The sequence below is a fragment of the Podarcis liolepis genome (assembly GCF_965112155.1).
Source record: "Podarcis liolepis genome assembly, chromosome: 6".
Classification (NCBI taxonomy): domain Eukaryota; kingdom Metazoa; phylum Chordata; class Lepidosauria; order Squamata; family Lacertidae; genus Podarcis; species Podarcis liolepis.
In genome coordinates this window covers 51469542-51496110 of record NC_139559.1, presented here as the reverse complement: position 1 = coordinate 51496110, position 26569 = coordinate 51469542, and the positions used below count along the sequence as shown (strand labels likewise).

The 26569-nt window shown below is 39.7% G+C and overlaps 3 protein-coding genes across 13 annotated transcripts in view; 2 read left to right on the top strand and 1 right to left on the bottom strand.

Moving 5' to 3' along the window:
* CCDC17 (coiled-coil domain containing 17) overlaps positions 1-1998 on the bottom strand; it is a 29895-nt gene extending 27897 nt beyond the window's left edge. For 6 of the 8 annotated variants that reach the window (XM_083509513.1, XM_083509516.1, XM_083509515.1 and 3 more), the window contains exon 1: positions 1859-1983. The gene's annotated coding sequence lies outside the window, so the exon portion shown is untranslated. Of the gene's footprint in view, positions 1-1858 lie in introns of all 8 variants that reach the window. The other 2 variants (XM_083509519.1, XM_083509518.1) reach the window with 2 other exon arrangements.
* NASP (nuclear autoantigenic sperm protein) overlaps positions 1-26173 on the top strand; it is a 72670-nt gene extending 46497 nt beyond the window's left edge. The window contains exon 14 of the mRNA XM_083509551.1: positions 25615-26173. The gene's annotated coding sequence lies outside the window, so the exon portion shown is untranslated. The remainder of the gene's footprint in view (positions 1-25614) is intronic.
* KIF2C (kinesin family member 2C) lies at positions 116-21770 on the top strand (the record flags this gene model as incomplete). Of its 4 annotated transcripts, XM_083509563.1 has the most annotated exons (21): positions 116-250; positions 2077-2171; positions 4135-4239; positions 7420-7468; positions 8533-8655; positions 8832-8951; positions 9427-9527; positions 10150-10245; positions 11401-11455; positions 11892-12054; positions 14037-14127; positions 14439-14502; positions 14755-14846; positions 15648-15790; positions 16826-17030; positions 18242-18352; positions 18861-18928; positions 19368-19476; positions 19565-19669; positions 19894-20017; positions 21656-21770. In XM_083509563.1, the coding sequence occupies 21 exons, from the start codon at positions 187-189 to the stop codon at positions 21733-21735; spliced, it is 2163 nt and encodes a 720-aa protein (XP_083365689.1). In that variant the 3' UTR covers positions 21736-21770. The 4 variants fall into 4 exon arrangements, with proteins under 4 accessions (XP_083365689.1, XP_083365688.1, XP_083365690.1 ...); XM_083509562.1 differs by lacking the exon at positions 116-250 and having other exon boundaries at positions 1944-2171; XM_083509564.1 differs by lacking the exons at positions 116-250; positions 2077-2171 and adding an exon at positions 3642-3797.
* Positions 26174-26569: the final 396 nt, after the last annotated feature.

Sequence of the window (26569 nt, the reverse complement as noted above, 5' to 3'; positions counted from 1 at the left end):
TGGTAGATGTAGTTTTTTTGTAGGCATTTACGTCACCTGACAGACGTAGCTTCCCGGCAGGCTTTGCGGCGCGCTCCGTTCAAAACGGCGGCAGTTGATTCGCTGCTTCTTTTCGATACCGGTCTGTGAAGTGAGAGGTGCTCCTTTTTTTTTGCTGACGCTAGAGAACCAGACTTTTCCAGTACTATGGACCCAAGCGTTTATAGATGCCTTCAGCCCGGGTCAGTGATTAATATTCAGCGTAGTAATGGTAAGTAAAGGACTAGAGCCTGACAAAAGTCGCGATCTGTTTAGGTGTGTCTTTTTCCTCTTGCCGTAGCCAAAGTTTTCAGCCTCTTCTGGGGCTTTGTAGAATTAATGCGCATGCGCTGCAGTTATCCTCGCCTTCTTTCTGGCGTGCAATGGAACTTACTGATAGGAAGGGACCCAGCATATAGCCAGATAGAGAAGCCCCTGCTTGGTTTTTATTTCATTATCCAGTACTTATCTCCCACCCTTCTTCAGTCATGGAAGCCAAGAAGGCGTTGCACGTTGTTCCCCGGTGGTCTCCCATCCTGGCACTGACCATCCACAGACTTGTTTAACAGCAACAAGGTTCCCTCATGCAGTAGAGCTGCCTCAGACGTTGCGTAGTTGAATACAAATCTGGTGAAATTCTTTCCCTCCCCGACACTCCAATGCTAATAAGATGAGGCGTTTCCGTTAGTAATTTGAGTTCCAGGCTGTTAAGGGCTTTATAGGTGAATAACATAACTGAATTGTGCCTATAAGCTAACAAGCTGCTAATGCAGCTATTCACAGGATCACTTTGCCTCAGTTTATAGTGAACAATTAGTTTTACGAAATGGTTTAATGACTTTTTCAAACAACTTTTTACATACAATTTTTCCATTTGAGGGCCACATTCCTTTCTGGGCAAATTTACAGGGGCCAGAGGCATGGGGATAGCCATGGTTTATGTTAGGGGGACAGACTTTCTGGGGGGCAGAACTTTGGTTAGCTAAGTATTTTTATTGATTTGCTTGTTTTTTGGGGGGTGGAGGTGCAAACTTTGGCCACAGGCAAAAGTGGACAGATAAGAATTTGGAACCCTTTGTACAGTAGGCTATATTCCAGCCACGCAAAAGCTAGAGGTTTGTCTATCCACACATGCTTTTTTTGATTGAAAGATTTGTGCAAGAGTCATTACAGGATATCATTTCAAGGATACATTCCAGCCAGACAAAAGCTCTCAAAGTGGGTACCAAATAGAGCCTGGGGAGAGTCCCAAGGGCACCTATGCCCCCCTTGGCTGGAGATTCCTCACCTCTTCTGCAGACACTTTTCTAAAATAAATTTTGAGCTTTGGATATAAGAAGGCATATTCTATTGGTAATGGTACTACCTGGAAACTCTCAACAATAGCTAGCAGAGGTATAACTAACCGTGTTTTGGGGGAGGGGGTGCCAAAAAACTACTGAGCTTCTCTAGGAATAGTAGTAGGGCTGGGCCATATATTGATACATCATCTAAAACTAGTTTGATGTTCATATTGTGATATTTGTTTCATAATTTTTCACCTGGCAATATATTGCGAATCATGATGTGTCTGTGTGTGCATTATGCAAAAATCATGATGCGGGAAGAACTGTGAAGCCAGTCAATGCCTCTACATAGCTCCATCCTTATTTCAGACTGTGATATATCCTTATTTCAGACATTGTGATATATCATTATATCATTCCTACATCGTAGGCCATGTTAGCATGCAGAAAATGGTTTTGTCCAAGTTGGTGTTAAGCATAAGCAAACTTATTAAGACTGTCAAGGAAATGACCCAGGGAGAAGAGAAAGAATTACTGCAAAAAAATTATATTACCTAGAACTGTCTCTCAAAAGAGGGCAGCAAATCATTACCTATGGTACTCCATTAATACTTTTCTGCTTAGAGTGGAAGCTCACAGATGTGTTTGTACTTTTGTGACAAGTTTCACATTGCATGTTTCGGATTAGTTGATATTTCAATGCATCTAGTTCCTCTGTGGTTCTCTGATTTGAGGAAACTAGCTTTTTTTGAAATGATTTCCCCTCATTCAGGTGCAGTCCATGGTGCCACAATCAAGGCAGTGAGTCTGGAAAAAATGGTCGTATCTGTAGAATGGACAGAAAATAACACTGTCAAAGGGAAAGAGGTGAGAATTTGAAATATATCCCCATTCTTTACTTATGTAGTCAAGCAGCTGAGGCTAAGAGCAACCCTAACCCCTAGATATGCTGGCTGAAGGGAGTTAGGATGAGGTGGAGGTGCCTTTCCTCTGGTGAGCAAGGTGTCTAAGCTGCAGACCATAGCTATGGCCACAGAAAGCTCCACAGGTTGTTTAACTGCCAGAGAATAAGAAGTAAAATTCCAGATTCTCCCTTCACTTGCCCTGCCTGTACAAGTTGGTAGACTTTAGAAGTGGCAGATTGTCCGTCAATGCATTCCCTCTCCACTCCACCCTCCATTTAGGATTGGTAGTCCAATACATGTTTACATATAAGTCCTATTGAACATAATAGGGCCTATGAGCTATTGAGGTGCATACAATTCAGCAGTGATTCTCCAGCAATACCAATTGCCTGTTGGCTCCTTTTAGACATATGGCTAGCCACTGGAAAACAGAATGCTGGGCTGGATTTGCCTTTGCTTTGATCCAGCAAGGTTCTTATGATTGAGTAGACATCATATAAACCATAATATTTGGAAATCTTCAATAAATGTTGGTTTAAAACCTCCTGCATCATACACGTGGTGCTTTTTTGTCCAGAATTAGTAAGAATTCCAACTCTAAAAACCCTTTTGCATGTCTTTGAATGGATATTTGTAGATATGCCAATTAAATAAATCATATCCTGCCTTTCCACCATATGATCCTCAAAAATAATTCCTTCTCTACCTCCAACTTGATTTTTTCCCCATTTCCCATTCTTTTTCCTTGTGGGAGTCCCACCTAAACTGCACAGTGTGGTTTTCTAGGATAGTGCTTGACTGACTTTTTTTTTAAATGGAATTTTATAATTCATCTGTGTCTGTAAAATGTATTTTGCAAAGCAAGAGTGCATTCTGGGATCTTACCAATTAAGATGTTGCTGTATTAAGTGATCTTGATGTGTATTATTAAGAACATAATATCTATTATGTTGGATGAAGTGAAGGACTAACATTCTCTATAAAAATTATCCAGTAGATCATGGCCTATTTTCAGCCTACTCTGATAAATGGTGTATAATGCAGAAATGGTCCTAAAAATAATGACACCCTTTTGCTTAGAAAGTTGTATCATATAGGCTGCAAAACTAATTTACTCATTTGGGAGTAAGTTGTGAATATATTGAGCTCAATGGAGCCTAGCTTTTGAGTAAACATGACTAGGATCAGGCTGAATGTTAGCCAGTAAGTGTATATACTAAACACCTACTCAGAGCTTTTTTTGTTAACCACAAAACAAACTCTTGTTGTTAAATGAATAAGGCAACATTTCCCAACATGGTGTGATATGTGTAGAAGCTGAATAGTTGATCTGGAGACTTCAAATTCATACTTCCTACCTGCTCTATGGGTGCCTCTGTAGCTCAGGAAAATGACTGTTAGAATATTGCAATAGGATTATGATGTCATTCTTAAGGTAAAGCAGATGGGCTGTGGGGCATGACTTATTCACTCTACCTCTGCACATTCACAAAGCTAAGAGGGAGAAATCAGTTGCATAGCCTAACTGATTAGTTTTAGTTTAGTAAACACTTCATTTTTTGGAATGACAGTCTAAGAATTTGTTTCAGTAAGTAATATTTGCTTTACAAATACTAGGAGCTTACAGCGGAAATCAAGGAATGACTGGGATGTACTAAGATTAGCTACTAGAGATTAAAGCATTTGTAGCAAATGGGCTTTGCTGGTGTCTTGTGAAATAAGAGCCTCCTGGAACACTATATTGGTGGGCAACTTGTTTTATATATCAATTTATGAGAGCTGTGAATTCATGCCAAACAAATTGCTGACTGGTGGTCCTGGTGCTTAGGCATGTGGTAGATTGCTTAACACATACCCTTAAGGCTGATGATTAATTATGTGGTAAATGGCTCATCCTGTGTTTTGTGTCTGTTTTCCCTTTGCAGATTGACCTTGATGATGTGGTAGCAATAAATCCAGAGCTGTTTACATCTCCAGTTGTTGCTGCTGCGAAAGAAAGCCATCTTGCCCAGGAGAATGTAACCACACAGGTAGGTTATCCTGGAGTTTTTCCTTTGATTCTTGCCAGGCAGCAAGAATCTGAACTTACTGAATTTTAAAGATGGGTTGAAACTTCATGAGTTGTTTTTATATCTTTTAATATTTTACTATTTCATGCTTGCCTCTATATTGATTTGAGGTCTCAAGATATGGATTAACAATGCAAACGAAGTTTACATCTTTCAGCATTTTTAATTCTTTTTTTTAAAAAAGTATACAAACAGCATCGCTATTCATGTACTTTCCTGGGGATAATTTCTGATTCCCCCCCCCCCAATGTCTTTATTCTATTATCCTCTAAAAGTGCTAATTGAAGCTTTTCTGCATCCATGTTTTAATAGCAGTTATATCACCTGAACAGTGGTGCTGGGGGGAAGCAGTATGGCCAAACTCTCTTGTGATGGAGGAGCAAGACATTGGGTAGAGGAGCCCTAGGGATACGGATATGCACACTGCCTCAGAGGACTAGGAATGAGGCAATGACAATTGAAACGGAAAATCTGATGGGCAAAGGAGAGAGATGGTGGGGCAATATGTAGAAAGAGTATTTTGGACAGAGTGTTAGCTTAGGCAAATGGTGAGACGTAAAGCTAATGGAACCATGTCCAAAAGCACATGGGGCTTTTGTGTCAGATAATTGCCAAGAGGGAGGAAATTGTAGGACCTGCAGCTTTTCCTGAAGGCCTGGGTTTGAAAATACTGGTTTTTCTTTTGTTCTTGGACATACAGAAGCCCCTGCTCTCCACTGCTTTGTAGGACTGCCCTACCTGAAGCTTTCTACCACTGTCCAAATTGCCTTTTCCCATGCACTTGTTGCTCTATTGTCATGATCTTGGATGATTTGCCCTTTCACTTCAGTATGGCTTATGTGCAGTCAACTTCTGCAGCTTACCCTGTGCACATTATCATATAGTCCAGGGGTAGGGGATTTTTGGGTGAGTGGTCCATTCTGACAGATGGGAAGGGTTGCACAGCTGTCAATCACTTGACATCATATAATGTCAGGTGATTTAAATATAAGCCTCCGGAGCAGGTACAGGCTTGATGCTCACGCTTGTTGTTGTTTAGTCGTTTAGCCGTGTCCAACTCTTTGTGACCCCATGGACCAGAGCATGCCGGGCACTCCTGTCTTCCACTGCCTCCCACAGTTTGGTCAAACTCATGTTGGTAGCTTCGAGAACGCTGTCCAACCATCTCGTCCTCTGTCATACCCTTTTCCTAGTGCCCTCCTTGTTAGGAAAATACAGCAGCAAAGGCTTGTCTATTATGTTAGCACTGCTAGTGCAAGGATTTCCACTTGCACAATGGAACTGTCCCTCGTTTTCCTCCCCTCTGCTCTCTCTCCCTGAGCCCATGTCGAGGGTTGGGGGAACCCCCAGAGCTGATTGCAGGAGGTGCATAGGGAGAGGAGAGAGAAGGGACATTTGTTGCACAGCCAAAAGTCCCTGCACTAATGGAACTGTTCTGTTGGATGCTGCATGTAATAAGTTTCTTTTTAAGACCATATTTGAGTTCTTGGGTCTCTCCTAGAAGTGTATCATTATACAGAGAAACATGTGGTTTTCAATTTTTCTGGTGTTCACCTTTGTTTGTAGCAAGTTCATCCAAATATATTTTTCAAGCAGTCCTTTAGATCATAGTCATGATCGCAAAATGCTTAGTCAAATTCTTATTTTCTCTGCACCCTTAAGACTAGATTTTTTGGCTGCAAATACTTGAGGCTGACTCATCTGATACTATAGTGAGCTGCTTTGGGCTCAGCTTGGTTGCTGGAAAAGTAGCATACAGATATAAAACCAAGTTCTGCATTCTGATTTGATAGTTTTTTGTTGCATCGGTCACCTACAGGGAAATCATTATACCTACCTAGTGAGATAGCAGATAGGGCCAGTTAATATAAATGAGGCAGAACAATGTCTTTTAAAACTTAATCCTGTCAAAACCTCACCATCAATAAATTAACCATTTCTTCTGCAATTTTATATTGGTTATTTCCCTAATAATCTCTGAGTTTGATGACTTTCTTTTTTAAAGTAGCATTCAGTACCCCTCCTAGTATACATGTTAAAATCTTGTTGTCCATATTTAATAGAAGGCAGTATTATACAGCAGAAACATCATCTGGTTTGGGAATTAAACTTAACTTTTGCTTCATTCATAGGAATGGTCGGGTGAGAAAAGTGTGGTTGTATTCAAGTACAGTACTGTAACTCCTTTCATAAATGGAAGGGGCTGATATCCAGCAGTACCTATTGGCAAAACAGTATAGTAGTGCTTTTCACTAATTCCCACTTCTTGTTTCTGTACCACCTACCACCCTATGTACTCTCTGGTACATCTTTACAGCAGGTTGCAGAGGCAGGGAAGGAATTTGTATAAATCTCCCTCCCACCCCCTTCAGCAGGAGCACCAAGCATATGAAAACAAATCAGCCAAATAAAGTGTTGGTGGTTCTTTAAATATGTTATAAAACAGGCCAAACGGTTTTAAGCATTTGCCTAACTATTTGTAATGACAATTATGGAATTTTATGAAGATAAAAATGAAAATGGATTTCTTCACTGTAACAAAGCCCTATTCTATTTTCAGTTAGATTATTTGTGTACCTGGTTTCTGTATGGTATCATAAGCATGGTTTGCACATGTTCCTTTGCCAGAGTATCCCTCTTCTCAAGAGCTAATTTTCAGCTAGCTGTTGTGACATCCCCATGTAGGAAGGGAAGTATAAGCCTTTTGAATCGTCTTATGTTGCCAGCTAACTATAATTGCATTATTAACTAACCAGAAGCTAAAATCCTGTGGGAGGCATTTGATGTTTGATAAACATTGCTAGTAGTTTTTCACTGACATTCAAGTTAACAGTTAAAAATCCATTGAAATATTTAGCTGTAATCTACTCTCGATCTGCCTGGCTCAAGTTAGCCAATCTGGTTGTCCTAAAATTCTTTTTGATTCTTATTTTGGGGAATACACAGAAATTAATAGAACTTCTAACATTTTCTGAGTTTTGTAATTTTTAGATAATGTATTTCCGTGTTCTCTACAATATTTGTAAGTTGGCAGTTAGCAATTCTCATTAAAACAATTCCATTTATATTCCAAATTTATTATGTTGCAAAGTGGGGTCTGTGTTAATGTTCAGTAGACTACAATACTTTTTTTTACTTCAGAGGCAAACCCGCAGAACAACACTCTCAAAAATTCCTGCTCCGAAAGAAGGTAAAAACAAATTTATTTGCTTTGAGATATTATGAATAGTTTTAGCCCTCTATGGGAAAAGAACTCTGTATGCTGCATCTGATTTTGAAGCAATTTTGTCTCAGATTTACTTGGTGACTGGGAATTGGAAGGCATATGAATCCTAGTAAATGTATTACAGAGCCTGATTCTCCCCTCACTTCTTATTTTTGGAAGTTCTATATAGCCACTGTCACCTGTAGCTTTGACCCTGCAGGTCTATCCTGAGCTTATGCCTCTTCTCCCTCAGCTGCCCATACAGAAGTGTCATGATACATGCTTAATATTAATAAGGACCTACTCTCTATATTTCAGTGGTGGTGTATTTTTTTGTACGTGTAAGTTTTTAAAACAGGTTTTAATTTTGTACTTTAACTTATTGTAATCTGCCCTGGGATCATAGGGTGAAGGGCAGGTAATAAATTAAAATAATACTAATGGTTGTTCATCCCAAAGCATTTATTAGAACTTAAAAAAAAATAAAAGTTTGGTTACTCTGTATCACAATAAATATATGTTCCAGAGGTGTTTCCTTTTCTGAGTTATGTTAAGGAAATAAATCTTAGCAGTATCTTGTTGCCTCTATATTGCTCATCAATTCTATGGTAATACTTCCTCGCCTTTCCATTTTTGAAGTCCTTTACGCTAATTTAGGTTTTAGAAACATGTCTTTCTGAATACCTTATTAAAATTGCATAGTTTTCCTTCTCCTACATAGGCTACCTTCCCAGGTTGATGAGCCACATCTGCCCCTCCAAGTAAAACTTAGTTAAATACCACCCTTATACTGTTCTCTGGGGTTGTATTCAACTAACAGGATATGTTAGTCGTGGCATTTAATTTCATTGGGTGTACTCCAAGTAAAAGTTAGTTAAATACAGCCTTTAAACTAGGTTTTACCAAACTGGCCTCTAGTTCCCAAATGCTTGCTGAAGTTGTATTGTACTGCTTTGTGCGCATACAAAAATACGCAAGCATTTTTGGAGTCAATTTTGCTGAATATTATTAAGTTGGTAATTGATGGCACTTTCCCCTTGCTTCCTTAGTACTGCGATCGCAAGCTAGCAAGATGTCTGTCATAGCAGAAACTCAGAACAGCCCTCTGGAAAACGATATGGAGGTGGAATTGCCTGCTCCTGTACGAACACGAAGCCACTCTGCTCTTCCTGGTGAGTAGGAATAAGTACAATACACTATGATTTTGCATTTGTATCGCACAAGTGTTCACAGGGGTAGGGCAGCTCTCACCTCTATGCATAAAAGGACCTTGTAACTTTACAAACCCTCACTATTTCTTGTGTTGCCTTGAGTAATGCTTTTAACCACTGGTTTCCCGTCTCAACAGTTGTACGAACTCGATCTAGGGTCAGCTATTCTACTGATCGATGTAATGTACAGCCAAATGGCAATGAAATGACAGAAGACACTCCACAGACTTTGAGAATGGTCTCTGCTGCAATTCAAGGTAGGAATATGGTTCCCAGCTTGCTTCATGGTTCTTTAAATCAATATGGCTTTGTTCAGTCTGGTAGAGAGCTTTGTAACTACCATCTTAATGGAGGTTTGAATATAGTTGAGGATGGACACTAAAGCTTAGGTTGAACTGGTCTTCAGTCTTGCATCCAAGTTTGAATAAAACCTTAGTTCCTGAACATAAGAAGTAGTGTTTCAAGTGTATTTTGGCATTTGCAGAGCTCACTATCACCACAAGTTTCCATGCAAAGTGGATGACTTCCAAGGAAACTTGAAGAACCTAAACACTCCTGTTGTCTTAAATATCACCTATGACTGTAGAAATTTACGCGACAATAAAATGATACACCTACTGATTTTTATTTTTGTTTTAAGACTGCCTCTGGGAGACTTGTGGATAGAAGATCAATTTCTGGATGTAGGCCATTTCATTTCTGTAACAGTAATAACATTCTTGCTTCTTCTAGCTCGTAGGAAATCTAACATTGTAAAAGAGATGGACAAAATGAAAAATAAGAGGGAAGAGAAAAGGGCCCAGTTCTCTGAAATAAGAAATAAGCGGGCACAGGTAAGAATGTGACACTTGCCTGTGAAACATTCTGCAGGATGTTTCATTCAATAGCTGTATCTTGGGTGACATGCAGAACATGGATATTCATCATTGTTCTCTATGTAATCTGACTAAAATAAGCAATTTAGCTTTTCTCATTGCATGGAATGAAATTAGTTCTGGTTTCTCAAAGTTAAAAGCAATTAGCATACCAAACTGAGTTCTAGATTTTTATTCCTAGTTCTAATTTTGAAAGGTCCTTATGGCAGACACATTACAGAAAACTGCCTGGGCAGTTTCTCTAAAACATGTCTAAGAAAAAACGATAGTTGCTTGCCATACTTTAAGTATATCAAGGCTACAATTAGACCAACTTAATGGAGAGCAGCTAGTTGGAACTTAAGTGTTCAAGGAATCTCATTTAGAACTGGAAGGGGGGGGCAAAAGCTTTATAATAATGTATAGTGAAGCTTTAATAACAGTGGATGAAAGCATAAAGTGAAACTTTTGTCCCAAGGAAGACTTTTCCTACTCTCTGTACTTTATTTCTTAATTGGTAGTGTTGCACATTCTTAGGGAAAAAAGTTGCATAATTTTCTCTATAGCAAGATTGTAACTTAATTACTACTTTGCCTTACAGGAATATGACAGTAGTTGTCCAAACTGGGATTTTGCACGGATGGTCAAGGAATATAGAGCCAATATTGTTTGTCAGTCGATATCAATGAATGACCCCGTAAGTAAATACTCGCAACTAACTAGCCACATTTCCCCCTCCAAGTGTCTTCTTATTTAGTATTCATGTTCAAATAAACACAATTATTGGTATACATTTGCTATATTTTAAGGAGGTAACAAATACTTTATGAACATTAAGATCTAGGAAACTGAATTAACTATTAAAGAATGGGACTCCACTTGAACTCTCAATGTATTATCTGGGATTATCAAAGTAATCTTGCTCATTTATTGATTGTATGTCCTGAAGAATTTTAAAATGGTGTCAAAGAATGTGCATTGAACATTAAACAGAGATCTAGTGCTCAGTGAAATAGGTAGGCTGCTGGATCATACTGTGACTTGGCAAATTATTAAAATTTTCACAAGTGATAATCACTCAAGGGAGTGGAACAGCTATCATTGGGCTAAAGTTCCATTAAGCATGTGACTTCTAGAAGTTCACACTGACTTTCTCTACTTGCCTGCTTTGTCTAGACAAGTCATATAAATGATATCTATTTTTCATCAACCTGATATATTTTTTTCACATATAATGTTGATAAATGTGGTTATAGGCCTCCAAGAACACATGGTGATTTGTGGAATGATACCACTGTGTAAAAACTGGAACTACTTAAGTTAAATGATGTTAAATAGATATTTGGAACATCGTGGGGGGTGGGTTGTAAAATAACAAAAATAAACTTTGCATGAATCAATGTTTATGACTAATATATATATTGCAAATAAAGAAAAACATAATGGAAAAAGATTTTTTTAAATTTTCATGACTGAGTTTAGTACAGGGTTTTGAAAAATGTTTTGTTGGGGCCATAGATGTTTTGTGGTATTTCACATTAACATTATTTGCATATATGCAGAACTATCTCGATAAGAAAACTGCACATGACAGCTGGTGCCATTCTGCATAGGAATGGGACCTTTGTTGGCTGTATGACTTACTGAAAAAGGGCTAATATTGACAGTGATGTTACAAATCTTTATAACTGCAACAAAAACTCTTACTTCTTAAAACTTTCTTATACTAGGGAATTGCATTATATTGTTGGGTGTTGCAGAGTATCCCATCATCACCTTCTCTGATATAGCTTAGTGAATAAAGATGCCAAAGAGCTGGTCTTAATGTGAAATTTTCTTTCCTTTTTTAAAGATAGAAGAGCATAGAATTTGTGTCTGTGTGAGGAAACGACCCTTAAATAAACAAGGTAAAGTGGCATCTGTGGAGTTTAACAATTGACAGGTTGGTTCAACACTGTTCTTTATGCTGGATTCTGTGGAGAATGTCAATGCAGAAATTATGGCAGGTTTCTTTCAGTTGGAACTTTGTTAGTGCTGAAAATGGTTGTCTTTTAAAAACAATGTCATGTATTTTGCTCCAATGAGGGAGGAATAAGATACCAGAAGACCTCTTTAGCAAACCTCTAGCAGGATGCTTGTACAGTTTGTCAACTCCCTCTAATGTTTAATTCTTTCAATTAACATTTTACTACCTCAGTGCTTCCCTTGTGCTGCTCATCTATTAAAAATCCCATGCCAAGTTGTTCAACCTTTGCTTTCCTGCTCAGGTTGTCAGTTCCACGAAACACTGCAAATCAATAGGGTTCAACTTTATAGTGTGAACTACTTTTGTTTCCTAAACAGAACTTGGGAAGAAAGAGTGTGATATAATTACTGTTGCCAGCAAGAACAGCATCCTAGTGCATGAACCAAAGGTGAAGGTGGATCTGACGAAATACCTTGAAAACCAGGCTTTTCGATTTGACTTCTCTTTTGATGAAAAAGCTTCCAATGAAATGGTTTATTGGTAATGCATGTCTTTCCTTTCTTGGCAGTGAATGAAGAGTACGGAGTTGTGACAGGGAGAGTTGTGACAGGGACAGAATGGGACAGTAGACGTGGAGGGCCAGTTCACATGTGAAGCTTCTTTTATGCAGCTGTCGAAGATTTTAACCCATACAGGCACTCCAGGCAGCAGATGCCACTTCAAAACACTTCATTGCCTCTTGTATAAGCTCATATCTGTGCATCATTTATATGCTGGCACTGCATGCACAGAAATTGCTAGATAGGTGGGAGATCCTTACCTGGGGAATCTGCTGCTTGGAGCTCCTTCATGGGTAAGGGGCTTATGATGAGGCTTCAGTTGGGAGGTGGTGAATCTGAAGTAGCACTGGAAATCTGACATTCTGCGATAATTCCTCCTGAGGAACCAGAAAAATTCCACACTAAAGATCAATTAATACGATGCAGAAAATCACAATTTGTTGTTAGGCAAAACAACTAGAAATCCTTGATACTTGAGAACTAAAACATATTAACTACCTTTCCCAAATCTGTTCTCAGTGTTGGGACCAGAAATTTTATCCCCTTAGTATTTAAACATCAGTCTTCGTGGTATACAGGGAAGTCCTTTATGGCAAAGGTGATATACAGGGAAGTCCTTTATGGCCAGAAGGCTAGATCTTTTTCTCCTGGTGAGCCAAATCTGACGTCACGATGATGTTGGTTGATTCTTTGCTATGAAACCTGGATTGTTGGGACTGTTTGAAAGCCCCTTTGCATTGCATGTTTGAAAAGCTGTGTGGGACTGTTTGCAAAAGGGCTTTCAAATAGTCTCTGCTGCTCTTGGAACCAAACCAGAAGTTCAAAGAGTAGCACTGGGAGGGAGAAGCCGTTTCCATTTACGATGCTGCTAAAATGGAACAATTGAGAGTTTACTTGAAGCTCCCAATTGTTATTTTGAAGCTCTGCCTTTACCTGCCCATACCTGACATCATGCATGGCATTGGGTGCAGGGTGGGCAAGACTTGCCCAGAATGGCCTCACAGGCCAAGGTCAGAGGTTCCCCATCCCTGCTTATGGAAATACAGTGGTGCCCCGCAAGACGAATGCCTCGCAAGACGGAAAACCCGCTAGACGAAAGGGTTTTCCGTTTTGGAGGTGCTTCGCAAAACGAATTTCCTATGGGCTTGCAAGACGACAATGCCTTGCGAGTTCCTGCGTTTTTTTTTTCCCTTTCCCCCCTTTTTCTAAGCCGCTAAGCCGCTTATCAGCTGATCCGATCAGCAGATAAGCCGCTAAAAGCCGCTAATAGCGCTAATCCGCTAATCCGTCAATGGGCTTGCTTCGCAAGACGAAAAAACCGTTAGATGAAGAGAATCACAGAACGGAGGCACCACTGTACTTGAGATGAGAAGGTTTTCTAAGGCAGAGGTGTAAAACTAGAGGGGCAGAGCCCCTGTGCCTCACTCTTCAGCTCTAATGGGATTGTTCCTGTCCCCAAGGGAGTAGACATAATCCTTTCTGCTAGCACTACAGCTATATCCCACTTTTAATTTTTTTAAAAAAGGTCACACAGCAGTTTACAAAAAATGGTATAAAACACAAAATCAGATGAATAGAAGAACGGTACTTCTAATCAGCCCTCGTCAACTTACAAATGCAGCAGTAGCATGATAATACATAGTAGCAAAGGCTTCAGAAGCCCAAGAGCTTCTGATAGCCCCTTCTAAAGCAACCTTATATCTTGAGTGCTGAAAGTGTAGAAAGGTAGCTCTTGAGCCTAGTGGAACCTCTCTTATTCAGCCTGCAATGCTCTTGTGATCAAGCAAATTTCTAGACTTCTGATCTTGTCAGGGTTTTGAGTTATTAAGCTATAATGGAGTTATTTTTGTGGGTGCTCTTGTAAATGGTTTTATGGGGATTTGAGTTTTCAGAATTCACTTGTACTGTGATAGTTTCACTCATTCATTCATATTTTGCATTTTCCTGTTATGGTTTGACCAGGTTCACTGCTAGACCACTTGTGCAGACCATATTTGAGGGAGGGAAAGCTACATGTTTTGCCTATGGTCAGACTGGAAGTGGAAAAACCCATGTAAGTGTTTTTTTCTTGAGGGATGTGTGCATGTGTTGCAGGATATTAACGAACTTTTTCACTCTGTCTTAGCTTGGTGAACTTAAGGCCCTATCACAGCATTTATCTATATAGTCATAGCTGCTGTACTTACGTGGCTTTTAAATGAGCTTTTGGGCGTGGGCTGCTGTTGCATGATCCTGCAGAGACTGAATTCCACTGCTTTTAAACATTGATTTTCTGTGCTTGCAAATACTGTAATCAAAGTTGCAGAAAATAGATTCCCTTATAACTGCTGAGAACCTGTCTCTTAATATATTTTCTCTTTCTAGACTATGGGAGGTGACTTCTCTGGGAAAGTGCAGAAGGCCTCTAAAGGAATATATGCTTTTGCATGTATGTACCATTTTCATTTGAATTTTATTTAAAAAGTTGGAAACATAAGGAAAAATAGATTGTAATATGCAAGGTCTGTGTGAAGCCTCCTCTTCCAATTAAACTTCTGGTTAAATGGTATACATTAAGTACTAATGTCCACAGTAAATGCTTTAGATAACCACTTAATAAGCTGTAAAAGAACTTCTAGAAAGGACCCCAAAGCACATAGAGCTCTTGATAATTGTCCTGTAAATGTCTTTCCCTTACCAGCACAGGATGTCTTCCTTCTTCAGAACCAGCCACGATACAAGGCTCTAGGTCTGGAAGTGTACGTGACTTTCTTTGAAATATATAATGGAAAGGTGAGGCCATGTGTATTTTTAAATATTCTTCATATCTCCTGAGATCTGAGTGTCCTGGAGATGAGTTGGTATTTTCTATATATAATCTGGTGATGGCAGGGAGTATTAGACTAACATCCCCCTTCTGCAGCTGGGGTAGCCTAGCAGTGGTGAGAGGTGTCTTCTCATTATAAGCCATTTTAGACTTAGGGTTACAGCTTTGTTACAGTTTGTATAATCTTAAACACTGCTAAATGGAAATCTTTGAGACATTTTAAGAGCAGAGCACTTCACTACATTGCATGGTCTTGCACTGGGAATTAATGTTCACTTGGGTGAATCAAACAAGTCTTCTTAACCTGAGAAGAGGGAGTCCTTTTGAGAATGAGATGTGATATACCCACTGCTCTTGAGGCTACACCACAAGCTACATAAAGAAAATGTGACCATCCCCAGTTAGGAGGTGAACATTCTTAAGAAAATGCAGGCTCTTGGAAGAGAGGTTTGAGCTCCTCTTAAGTTTGCATGCATTAGTTTCTTGATTTTAATACCTAGTCCAGACTCTACATTCATGGGAAATGTGGTGTCTTTGAATCTTTGTGGTGCTTGGCATAAGGTTCCTAGCCATGGGGAGTTTGCAGTGACATTCCAGTCCATTATGCATAAATGTATTGTACCCTTCTTTATTGGAAAGCTTTATGTTGAGGCTTTCATGAAGATTTTAAAAATATGTGAGACCTTTTGAAGCAGCTTTCTCAAATGCTACACTTCTAGCACCTGATCTTTCTGCAACTTTTTGTATTTCCCTCTTTTCCAATCCAGCTATTCGATCTCTTAAACAAAAAAGCAAAGCTGCGAGTGCTGGAGGATGGCAAACAGCAGGTTCAGGTCGTTGGACTGCAAGAAATGCAAGTGAACTGTGCTGAGGATGTTATCCGGATGATTGAGATAGGCAGTGCCTGCAGGTTGGTTGTGCTGCATGCTTAATATTAATGCAGGATGTAGATCTGACCATTTATCATCTCCCCCTTAACTCTTAAGGGAAAAGGAGCAGTTGACAATATATAATCAGTTTTACCTTTACTTAGAAGACAATTTGCAAGAAAGGGTGGGGACTATCCATAGCCTTTAGTCTTCTGGTGGTAAAACAAGAAGAGCTGTATAGGAACCTAAATTTTGTACCAGTAAAACTGAACTTGCATGTTCTAAATTAACCTGCTTTTATTATAAACTCACTATTTTTCTCCAGTCTTTGAAACCTTAGGGGCTTTTTATTGCTACAAAAAGCAATTCCTAGAGAAAGAGATTCATAGATGTGGAGAGTTTGGAGAAAGTGACTGGGGACTGTGAAGGGAGAGTCATTCATGTCACCGGAACACCAAAACACTGAACAACAACAGCAACTACTACTACTACTTCTTAAAATTTGTATACTGTCCTTCATTGGCAAATCTCAGGGTGGTTCACAACATAAAAATACAATATTAAAGCACAAAATACATCATAAGAACAAAAATCAACCAACCAATAGGCAAAAATCAACCAATGGAGACATTAGGCGTTGTCTCCAATCTTTTTGGGCTCCAGGGCACACTTACAAATCTAAAACTCCTGAAGACATGACAGAAGAAAAACTGGTAATGCTCAGACTCTTCCTCCATCAAATAAAAATCAGGCAACCTCCCCAAAACACCCTCCCACTAGGGAGGGGCAGAGGGGCTTGGTGGACACCAAGTGGGATGGATGTCTGCCATAATTCATATGGGTGCCTGGTTGGAGACCCCATGCTTAGATCCATGCAGATACTGCAAAGGCTAGTACCCTTTTAATATATTAAATTCACATTAGACTTGGAAGTAGAAGCATTAATTGGAACATAACAGATGAGGTACAAACAACACAGGTTATACTGACATATTCCGAGGCGAAGATACGGAACAGTTGGTATATAATTATATTTCATACCTATGATCTAATGAACACTATTATCTCTGTTTTAGGACATCCGGGCATACATTTGCAAACGCCAGCTCCTCGCGTTCCCATGCTTGTTTTCAAATTATTCTGCGCAGAAAACGAAAACTTCATGGCAAGTTCTCCTTAGTGGACTTGGCGGGGAATGAAAGAGGTGCTGATACCTCCAGCAATGATCGGCAGACACGGTTGGAAGCAGCAGAAATAAACAAGAGCTTGCTAGCACTGAAGGTACAGTGTAACTTCATGGCACAGGCAATAAGAGTTTGTGGCAGTTTTAGACAAGAGCAGAATAGACAGCTGATGGCATAAATCCAGGACTGGGCTACTTACTACCAGCCTCTCTAGCACTGTTTATTTGCCTGTTCAGTTCTGCAGACTTGGACAAACCAACTCAGGATGTATGGAGACAGATTTGCAACTCTTATTATAGAAGACACTTGCTAAACCTGTTAGTTATGACAAAGCTGTTTGGGGACCTTGCAGAATAGCCACTGAAGAATAAGAGGACGAGGAATAATTTGTGAAAAGGAGCTCAGCAACATTCAGCATGGAAAGCTGTATTAGAAACTCACCAGGAGCCCGAGCATTGCAACTGACTTGCATAGACAGATACCAAAATGCCAAACTGCAGTGTCTATATTGGCTACCGCTATCTGGAAGTTAAATTAAAATGACTCTTGAACCTCCTTCCAATTCTAACTCTATAAAAGTTTGATTTGATTAAGTGGTTCAAAAAAGATTAGAAGCTATTTGTGATTTCTCCTGTCGCGGATATATATCATGATATATTGAGATATTGTGATATTTAGTTGGTGATATATTGTGATATTGAAAACCAGATATCACCCAGTCCTAGTGTACTCCAGTTGTGATGTCTGTTCTAAATAGTGATGTAATTTGCACACACACCTTTATGGGATGTATTTTTAGTTTTGTTCATAAAACAGAGCAAGAGGCCAAATTTACCAAACAGAATGTTGCTTCTTGGATCATTCTAGATAATCACTGCGAAGTAGTATATAACTGCTTTTCTTGAGGGGCTGTAGGTGATGAGCACTGCAAATTTTTTGTCTACTATCTAAAGAACAAGGCAAACAAAAGTTTTAAGTGCACCTGTGATAATATTTCAAAGTTACCTAAAGCAGGGCAGACTTGAGACACTGCAGGATTTCTTGCAACCTTTTCTTCAAAGGTGGGGAACCAATTGCCCATCAGGTGATGTTAGACTTCTAACTCCCATCAAGCCCAGCTAACATGGCCAGGGATGATGGGAGTTGGGTGTCAGCAACATCTGGAGCCACATCCTACTGTGCAATCCTAAGTAAGTGCTTAGAAGTCCACTAGGTTCTACTTAAGGTAAAAAAAGTGTTTAGCTATAGCCATGATGGTGATGATCCTAAACACTGTTCAAATATGACTATTTCTCCTCCTATCCCCAGGAATGTATCCGCGCTCTAGGCCAGAATAAACAACACACACCTTTTCGGGAGAGCAAACTTACCCAAGTGCTGAGGGATTCCTTCATTGGAGCAAATTCCAGAACCTGTATGGTAAGTTAAATAGCTGGCCTTGTGATCACAGAAATGGCAGAAACTTGCGGAAGTTACCACTTGATTTTAAATTCTTCTGTTTCTAGTAACAAGTAAAATAGCTATGCCAGTGTATCTTAAGAAAATTATACCCAGTTCTTGATTTATGCAGAAAGCCAAAACAGTTCTTGATCAAATATTTTTGTTGCACTGGTTCATGAGCCGGTATGTTGCAATCTAGAGCAAAGCTTATCAACATACAGATGTTAAAATTGCTCTCCTCCGGGGTCTTAGTTGCATTAAGGTGACAACCTAAACATGTTTGCTTGGAAAAAGCCTATAGATTTCTGTGGAGTCTAAATTCCAAGTAAATATGATGAAGGTGCAAGAAAACTTAAGGTGCTTCATTGTTGATGGGATCAGTGAAGCAGAACTGCTGGGACAGCATTGCAGGCTGGATGGATGTGACTGTAATTGTATAGAAAGTAAGAGATGAATACGGGTGGCTATTTTTTTTATTTGCTTTCAGATTGCAATGATCTCCCCAGGCATGAATTCCTGTGAATATACCCTAAACACCTTGCGGTATGCTGATAGGTGAGTGATTTCTGGACTTACAAATCTCATCCTTAATACTGGGGTAAATTGTTGGTCATACAAGTGATCTTAGTCATGATGTATTTGTGGAAGGAAAAACTGTTTTAGAATTGCAGTTTTCAAATGGCCTCAGGCTTTCACTTTAAGGGTGGGATTCATCTAACAAGCACCACCTGTGGAAGCCCTACACATGAGCTTCAGCTTGTGCAATTGGGTGTTCCCCCTGTCCTCCCCTCTGTGGCCCCCAATTAATCGGCTTGTGGGGGTTGGGAGAACCTCCAGAACAGGGTGTGGGGGGACAGAGTATTGTTCTGTCTAGCAAGCTGGAATGCTTGCGCAGACAGAATGACTGGAAAAGTTCCACCCTCAGGCTTCACCTGTGTTGTATATAGGCCATTAAGTGCTTTACCAAGGCTGGATTCTTCCCTTCTGTTCTCAGAGTGAAGGAGCTCCCTCACAATGGAACAGCTGGAGAAGCACAGAACTGCATGGAAACTGAAAATGAAGAGGTGGATATCAGTGAGGAAGAATCGGCCCACCTTCATGAGGTTTGCATGTGCTGAACAGGAGGGCAATCTGTTTGGCGAGTAGAGCTTAGCGAGGCTGTGCTAATACTTTCTCTTGTCAAAACAACAGCTTTCTGATGATGAGCTGTCTCATCTGTCCAGTTTCCGTGAGGCTGTCACCCGGATAAGTGAGCTTGAGGAGAAGGCAATAGAGGAGCTTAAGGATGTCAGGGAGGTATGTATTGGTGGGTAGTGCACCAAATCTTCTTGATAGTCTCTGGGTTCAAGTGGCTTTTACTGTTGAAGAACTGAAATTGTGACGCTGAATTGATGCTTATCCTAGATCAAGGAGCATGCAATAAGATTTCAGTGCAAATTTTAAGCCAATATTTCCAGTAACATCAGTTTGTTCCATAATTGTAAGAGAAACTCCTAACTTTCCTCACCTTTCGTACTCAGAAAATGAACGACTGCAACTGTCTCCTGGATATTGCAGAACAACCAGAATATGACCTGGAGGCATTTGTGTATCAAGCCCAGTGCTTCGTAAATGAAGGATCCAAAAATTTCCTCCGCCTGAAAGGTACTGGAGGGTGCTGTATTTCACTAACACACTGCAGGAAGTAGCATAGAAATTAAAATGCTTGGTGCTTTTAGGAGTTGGCTTTTCAACTTCCCTGTGACAGAATGTTCACCTATGCTACGAAAACTGCCATTTGTATGTTAAACACTGCATAGAATATAGAAACAATGCAGTTGCTATCCAAAATTGCTTGCCACATAAGATGATGGAGGCCAGGGAGAGATATAAGGCTTTACCATGATTAGTGGTAAGGAAAGGAGAAGGTAAAATGTAGCTAGGGTTGTCCAGAAAGTACAGGCAACTCTCAATTTGCGTGAGAGTTGTGTTCCTGGCACCCACGTGCATTGGTGGAGCATGTATAAGCCTGCCCCTATTATGCCCTTTTCCATGTCCAAAAGGACTCACGCGTCAGTTGACTGACTGCAAAGTGGTTGCTTCCTGTACTGCATAGAATCAGATGATGTGTGGAGACTTAAAATGGTTTGAATAGAAAGACTTCTATTCTAGGCAAAAGGCATGAATGAAATAGTAGAAGAGATGAAGAAGTTAAAGATGTCATGGTCAGATGGGCACAAGACCTTGGGTATAGTACCTTATGCCCTCGAAATTGGCTGAAATGTACCAAAACGCCAGTGGAGAATGTTGGAGGAATGTTGCGCACCTCTATACTGTACTTTCTTTCCGCTTTGATTAGGAGCTTTGTGGTGCTAAAGTGTAGAGTTGGTGGGCAATACCGTGGTTTGACTATTGGACTGGTTAAACACATGGTGTGTGATTCCCAGGAATACATTGCCACAGGCTGGAAGAGAATCACCACTGTCCTCTTAGTGCACATCCTTGGAGAGGAAGGGGGGGTCAGTATGGAGCTGCTTAATTCTGGAATGCTGTCCTTGTAGGAGAAGTGTTCAGTGTGGGGCGTGGAATGTGGGGTGTGGAATGTAAGAGGTTGCACTGTTACTGAGTGAAGCAGTTGCACTGGGGTGGGTTCATGCATTGCTGTGGAGTGTTCCTCAGTTTTCCAAATGTGCCCATGGGGCCCCAAAATGTTGATAACCCCTACACTGTACTGTGATGTTCCAGAACTAAAGGAATAGGCATTTTACAAAGCATTCACTAGGTGGCTCTCTTTGCAAACATTACAATCCTGAGGCAAAAAATTAGTTTCACTTTTGTTTTCAGTCATACACAATGCTATTTTGCCACAAGATATTTTTCATATACTTGAATGGGACAAGACAGCAATGGCTGACAGCAAGTCCTGGAGAGACTGGCTGCACAATCTGAATTCCAAATAGGAACTCCATAGTGCTGCTGATCCCTGCCCAAAACAGGACTTACTGTAAGCTCCAATCAGCTGATTGACAATTAGAGCAAGGCCCTTGGGTATTGTTCTTTGCAGCCCAGCTTTGAAGTGGGGTGTCAGGTGATTGACATGTGGGCCTCACCCACTTGTCAAAATGGTTCTGGTAAGGGAACTCAGGCTCTTGCCTGCTGGCTGGATCCTGCTGCTGCCACCAGAGTGGTCAGAAAGAAAGAAATGGAGTGTCTAGATGTGTGTTTCTTTTTTTGTTTTCTGGATGCCCCTCAAAGGGGTCTCATGCTGACGTCTATCTTCTCTGTCTCCTTCCTCTTCCATAGACACTCTGGAAGAACTAACCCTTGCCATGCAGATGGAAGAACAAGCCAGCAAGCATCTGAATAAGCGACCACTTCAGTAGTTACCCACTTGTTAAATGAATTTCTTCCCTCTCTATTTGTCTGTCACTTCTTTGGTTTGCTGTTAACTGTATTTAAAATGCAAGCAGAAGGTTCATCCTATCTTGTTTGAGGGTCCCCTGTTTTGGGGAGAGGGTGCTATCCTTTATGCAGGCAAAGGAAAGTACTCTGCCAGAATGTGATGTTTCTGGGACCATTGCTCCTCTTCACAACTGAAGGCTAAGAAGAGTTGCTTTGGTGTCTCTTGGTAAGCTTGTACATTTTTCTAGTGTAAATAAAGTATTTCACTAAATACTTTTGAAATGTTAACATTGAATGCAATCCAGTGAATCTTGAACTGGTTTTGCTGTTTGAGACTTTTTAAAATATAAATAATCAGTAATTGAAGCAGTTTATAAATAAATATTTCTGAATGCATCAAGTCCTGTATTGTGAGGGGTTTGAAGTGTGTTCTGCAGGTCTTCTGCTGTTCTTGGAGGCCACTTGTATATATATGTTGGATTTGTATGCACATCTGGCTTGGAGAGCAACAACTTGGTAAGGACAGCTTGCTTACTTTCAACCTTATCTATTACATCTAAAAGAGAATTTGAGATTTGTCAGTAAGACTGGTTATAAACATATTTTACTTAGAAATACTATGGGAAGAGTTCAGCATTGTGCTGTTATGTTTGCTCAGTCATTGCAAACATTTCTGCTTGCCAGGTAGACCAGTTTCCCATCTTCCTATTAACGTGACTTGTTGTGCTAGCACAACTATTTAGCTGAATCTGGCCTTTTATCTTGGTTTTCAACTGGTTTTGTTTCAGAGGATGGCAGCAATTGTACTGACTAGTATACTTACTAGAGGAAGTCTATTGAACTTGGTGAATCTTTGCCCCCCGCCCTTAAATATTTACAGGAGCATAGGAAGAATGTTTAGGACTGTAACTTGAACACAGTAGGCAATCCTAGTCCAGCTAGGTTGTGATGACAGTCAAGGTTGTTTATATTTTGGTTGAACTTTAAGGAAAGATGGTCCCTATTTATGAGAAATGTTCAGGGGTTCTGGAAAAATGTGGGTGGTCAACGCTAGTCAAAACTTCTGTACTCTACCATTTTTGCTAATGGAACAACTGGAAGAGGACAAGATTGAATTCATCTGACCTTTTTCCAGGTTGTATAAAAAAAATTACTAACACAGGTATGTGTAGAAAGTGGAGCTAATCACCTTGTAGGCTAGTTAAATGAAAAAAAAAATACTGGAGTTCTACAGAGAGCTGGAAGGCAAATTATTTGAAAGATGTAATGAGATAATAATATTAGAGGACTTAATGCGGTGGTGTTGACAGAAAACGATAAAACAACTAAGGAACTCCAGTAAAGGAATGGATCAGGATGTGATATGCTGGTAATGTGGTTGTAAGAGGCTTCTTTATTCAACAAAATGCATTTTAGAGAAAGAAAAGAGGAAGAAAAAGAATTTTGAAGGAAATGATGTGTTATGAAAAAATATTAGAGGACAAACCAGGTGATAAAGTTTGTATTCAGAAACTGAAAATACTACAAACGCAATTTGCCATGATCACACAGAATGAAATAGAGCAACGACTAAAAAGCTTTAAAACAAAAACAATTTGAGTTTGCCAATAAGCTGGGAAAGTTACTAGCGTGGCAGCTTCAAAGGGAGAAAACCCCCCAATATAATAAACAAGATAATAGTAGGGGAGAGGGTATATAACCAAAAAGAATTCAGAAAAGAAATTTTAAGATACTACTCGACTTTGTACGTGAATGGAAAGGAGAGTGAGAAAGACATAGAAGAATATTTGCAAAAATGTTATCTACCACAGCTAACAAAGGACGAAGTAGATGGTCTGAATGCCCCCATCTCAATGACGGAAATAGATGTACCTATCAAGCAGGCAAAGTCTGGCAAACCACCTGGTCTGGATGGACTTTCAGTCACATATTATAAAACATTAAGAGAAACATTACCACGCCCCTTAAAGATATTATGAATGAAAGTTTATAAGGGAGAACAATACCAACATCGTAGAAGAACGTTTACATTACTCTAATCCCCAAACAAGATCAGGATATACTCCAACCCAAGACCTACAGGCTGATCTCCTTACTGAACAATGATTATAAGTTGTGCACTGCAATAATGGCAAAAAAGCTGATGGTGGTCCTAGAATCAGCTATTCATGAGGATCAAGCAGGTTGTTTTTTTACCAAGGAATAATACTAGAAATGTGATCAAATACTTGGAAAAAAGAAATGAAAAAGAAGCAGCACTAATATTCCTCTATGCTGAAAAGGCCTTTGACAATGTGTTCTGGGTCTTCCTGAGGAAATTAGTGGAGAATGCTGTTCTGAATGCCATACACTCTAATGGGATAAATGCAGTATACACAGAGCAATAGTAAATAGTAATGTCACAGAAAAAAGTAGTATCAAGAAGAGGACAAGGCAGGGATGCCCCCTGTTGCCACTGCTGTTTATCCTAATACGTATTAGAAGTGTTAACTAGAGAAATACGAAAAATGATGAAATAACAGGAATTAAAGTTGGGCAGAGAGAATACAAAGTGAAAGCCTTTGCGGACGACGTGTTGATGTTGGAAAATTCGATGGAAAGCGTCCCAAGGGCAATAGAAACTATAACAAAATTTGGCAACTTGGCAGGATTCTATATAAATGAGGAAAAAACAAAAATGATAGTAAAAAAAAATAGACTTACAGGCAAAAGAAAGACTTGAGAATATGATGGGAATTAAAACAGAAAAATATTTGGGGATATGGATATCAGCTAAGAATTTAAACCTTTTTCAGGATAACTATGTTAAAATCTGGAATGAAATAAAAAGAATCTAGAAAAATGGACTAGACTGAACCTTTCTTTGTTAGGAAGAATATCCGCAGTCAAAATGAATGTTTTGCCCAAGATGATCTTCTTATTTCAAACACTCGTGGTAATAGCCCGAACTGTTTCAAAATGTGAAAATAGGACGTGAGAAACTTCATTTGGTAGGGGGAAAACCCGAATTAAGTATACAAATCTGACAGATGTAAGAGAAAGAGGGGACTTTGCCCTTCCAGACCTTAGATTTTATTATGAGGCAGCGTGTTTTTGTTGGATGAAAGAATAGATGGAGCTAAGAGATACCAACATTTTAGACCTAGAAGGTTTTGATCTACACTTTGAATGGCAGGCATATCTGCATTATGACAAATCAAGGGTGCACAAAGGTTTCCAAAACCATGTCATAAGAAGTATGTACACTGTTTGGCAGTGACACAAAGATCTTTTAGAGAGAAACCCCCAAAAATGGATATCCCCAACTGAGGTGGTCTCAATGAAAAGGTTGAATATGGACTAATGGGCCACTTATAAAGTTTAAAGAAGGAGGAGTTCACCTAAAAAAAGGAGAAGAGATTTGGGGTCATACTATAGATTGGTTTCAGTATTTTCAGGTGAATGAGTTACCGGTATTCAAAAGAGATAAGGAAAAGGGATTGGCGGAAATGAGTTCAGAATTTGAAAAAATTGTATTAGGAAAGGATGATAAATTACTGGTAATCTCAAAAATTTATAAAGTGTTATTGGAGTGGGAGACCAAAGATGAGATGGTAAAGGCGACAATGACAAAATGGGCCATAGATATTGGTTGCAACATAGAATTGTCCACATGGGAAAAATTATGGGGGGAAAACCATGAATTTTTCTGCCTGTTAACTTATTAAGGAAAACCTACAAAAGATGATGTACCAGTGGTACTTGACAACCCAACAAATTAGTGAAAATGTATAAAAAAGGGTCTAATTTATGCTGGAAGTGCCACGAGGTAGAGGGAACCCTGATTCATATGTGGTGGTTGTGTAAATACTCTAGAGCAGGCATCCCCAAACTCGGCCCTCCAGCTGTTTTGGGACTACAACTCCCATCATCCCTAGCTAACAGGACTAGTGGTCAGGGATTATGGGAATTGTAGTCCCAAAAGAGCTGGAGGGCCGAGTTTGGGGATGCCTGCTCTAAAGAATAATTAAAGATTTTAAAATTCACATTTCCCCAAAGACCAGAGGCCTTCCTGTTAGCGATAATAGGTGATGGCATTCCAAAAAAGGCACTCAATATCTTTCTGCACGCAATCGCTGCAGCTAGAATAGTATATGCAAAAAAAAGGAAAGAAGTAGAGGTACCCACGAAGGAAACTTGGTAAAGCAAACTGATAGAATATGTAGAATTAGTAACCTTGACTGCAAAACTAAGGAATAAGGATGAGTTAAAGAGAAGAGTAGAGTGGAGGTATTTTGGAGATTATCTTAGAGGGTACAATATACAATTTAACCTACAAGAGAGATGGATTGGGAAGTCGGGAAAAGAGATAAGTGATCGATACTGTGCAATGTGTGTATAAAGGCTGTTAAAGGTTCATAAATAAAAGTTTTAAAAACATTGTGGATTTATTTAAAATATTTATACCCAGCCTTTCTGCCTGACAAGACCAAGGTAGCCAACTTGGATAGAAAGGACTCCACTCCTTCGCTACTGTGGCTATTTCAACTGCTGCTCTTCAAAGGTTTCGTGGAGGGGAACACTACCCTCATGTGTGCAATTTAACAACCTAGGCCCATATAGTACCAAATGTTATTAGTCCCTGGGAGGTCTGGGTATTTTCTCACGCAGACATGAGAGTACGCAGCTCCTGGCTGTTCCTGTTATAAATGTTGCAAATGGACAATGACCATAATCATGTCTATTTAAGTCAATGTATTGGACTGTGATAGTCTTCATTCATGTAGAGGCAAGAATTCCATTTATGACTTCTGAAACTGGTCAAACACTGGTATT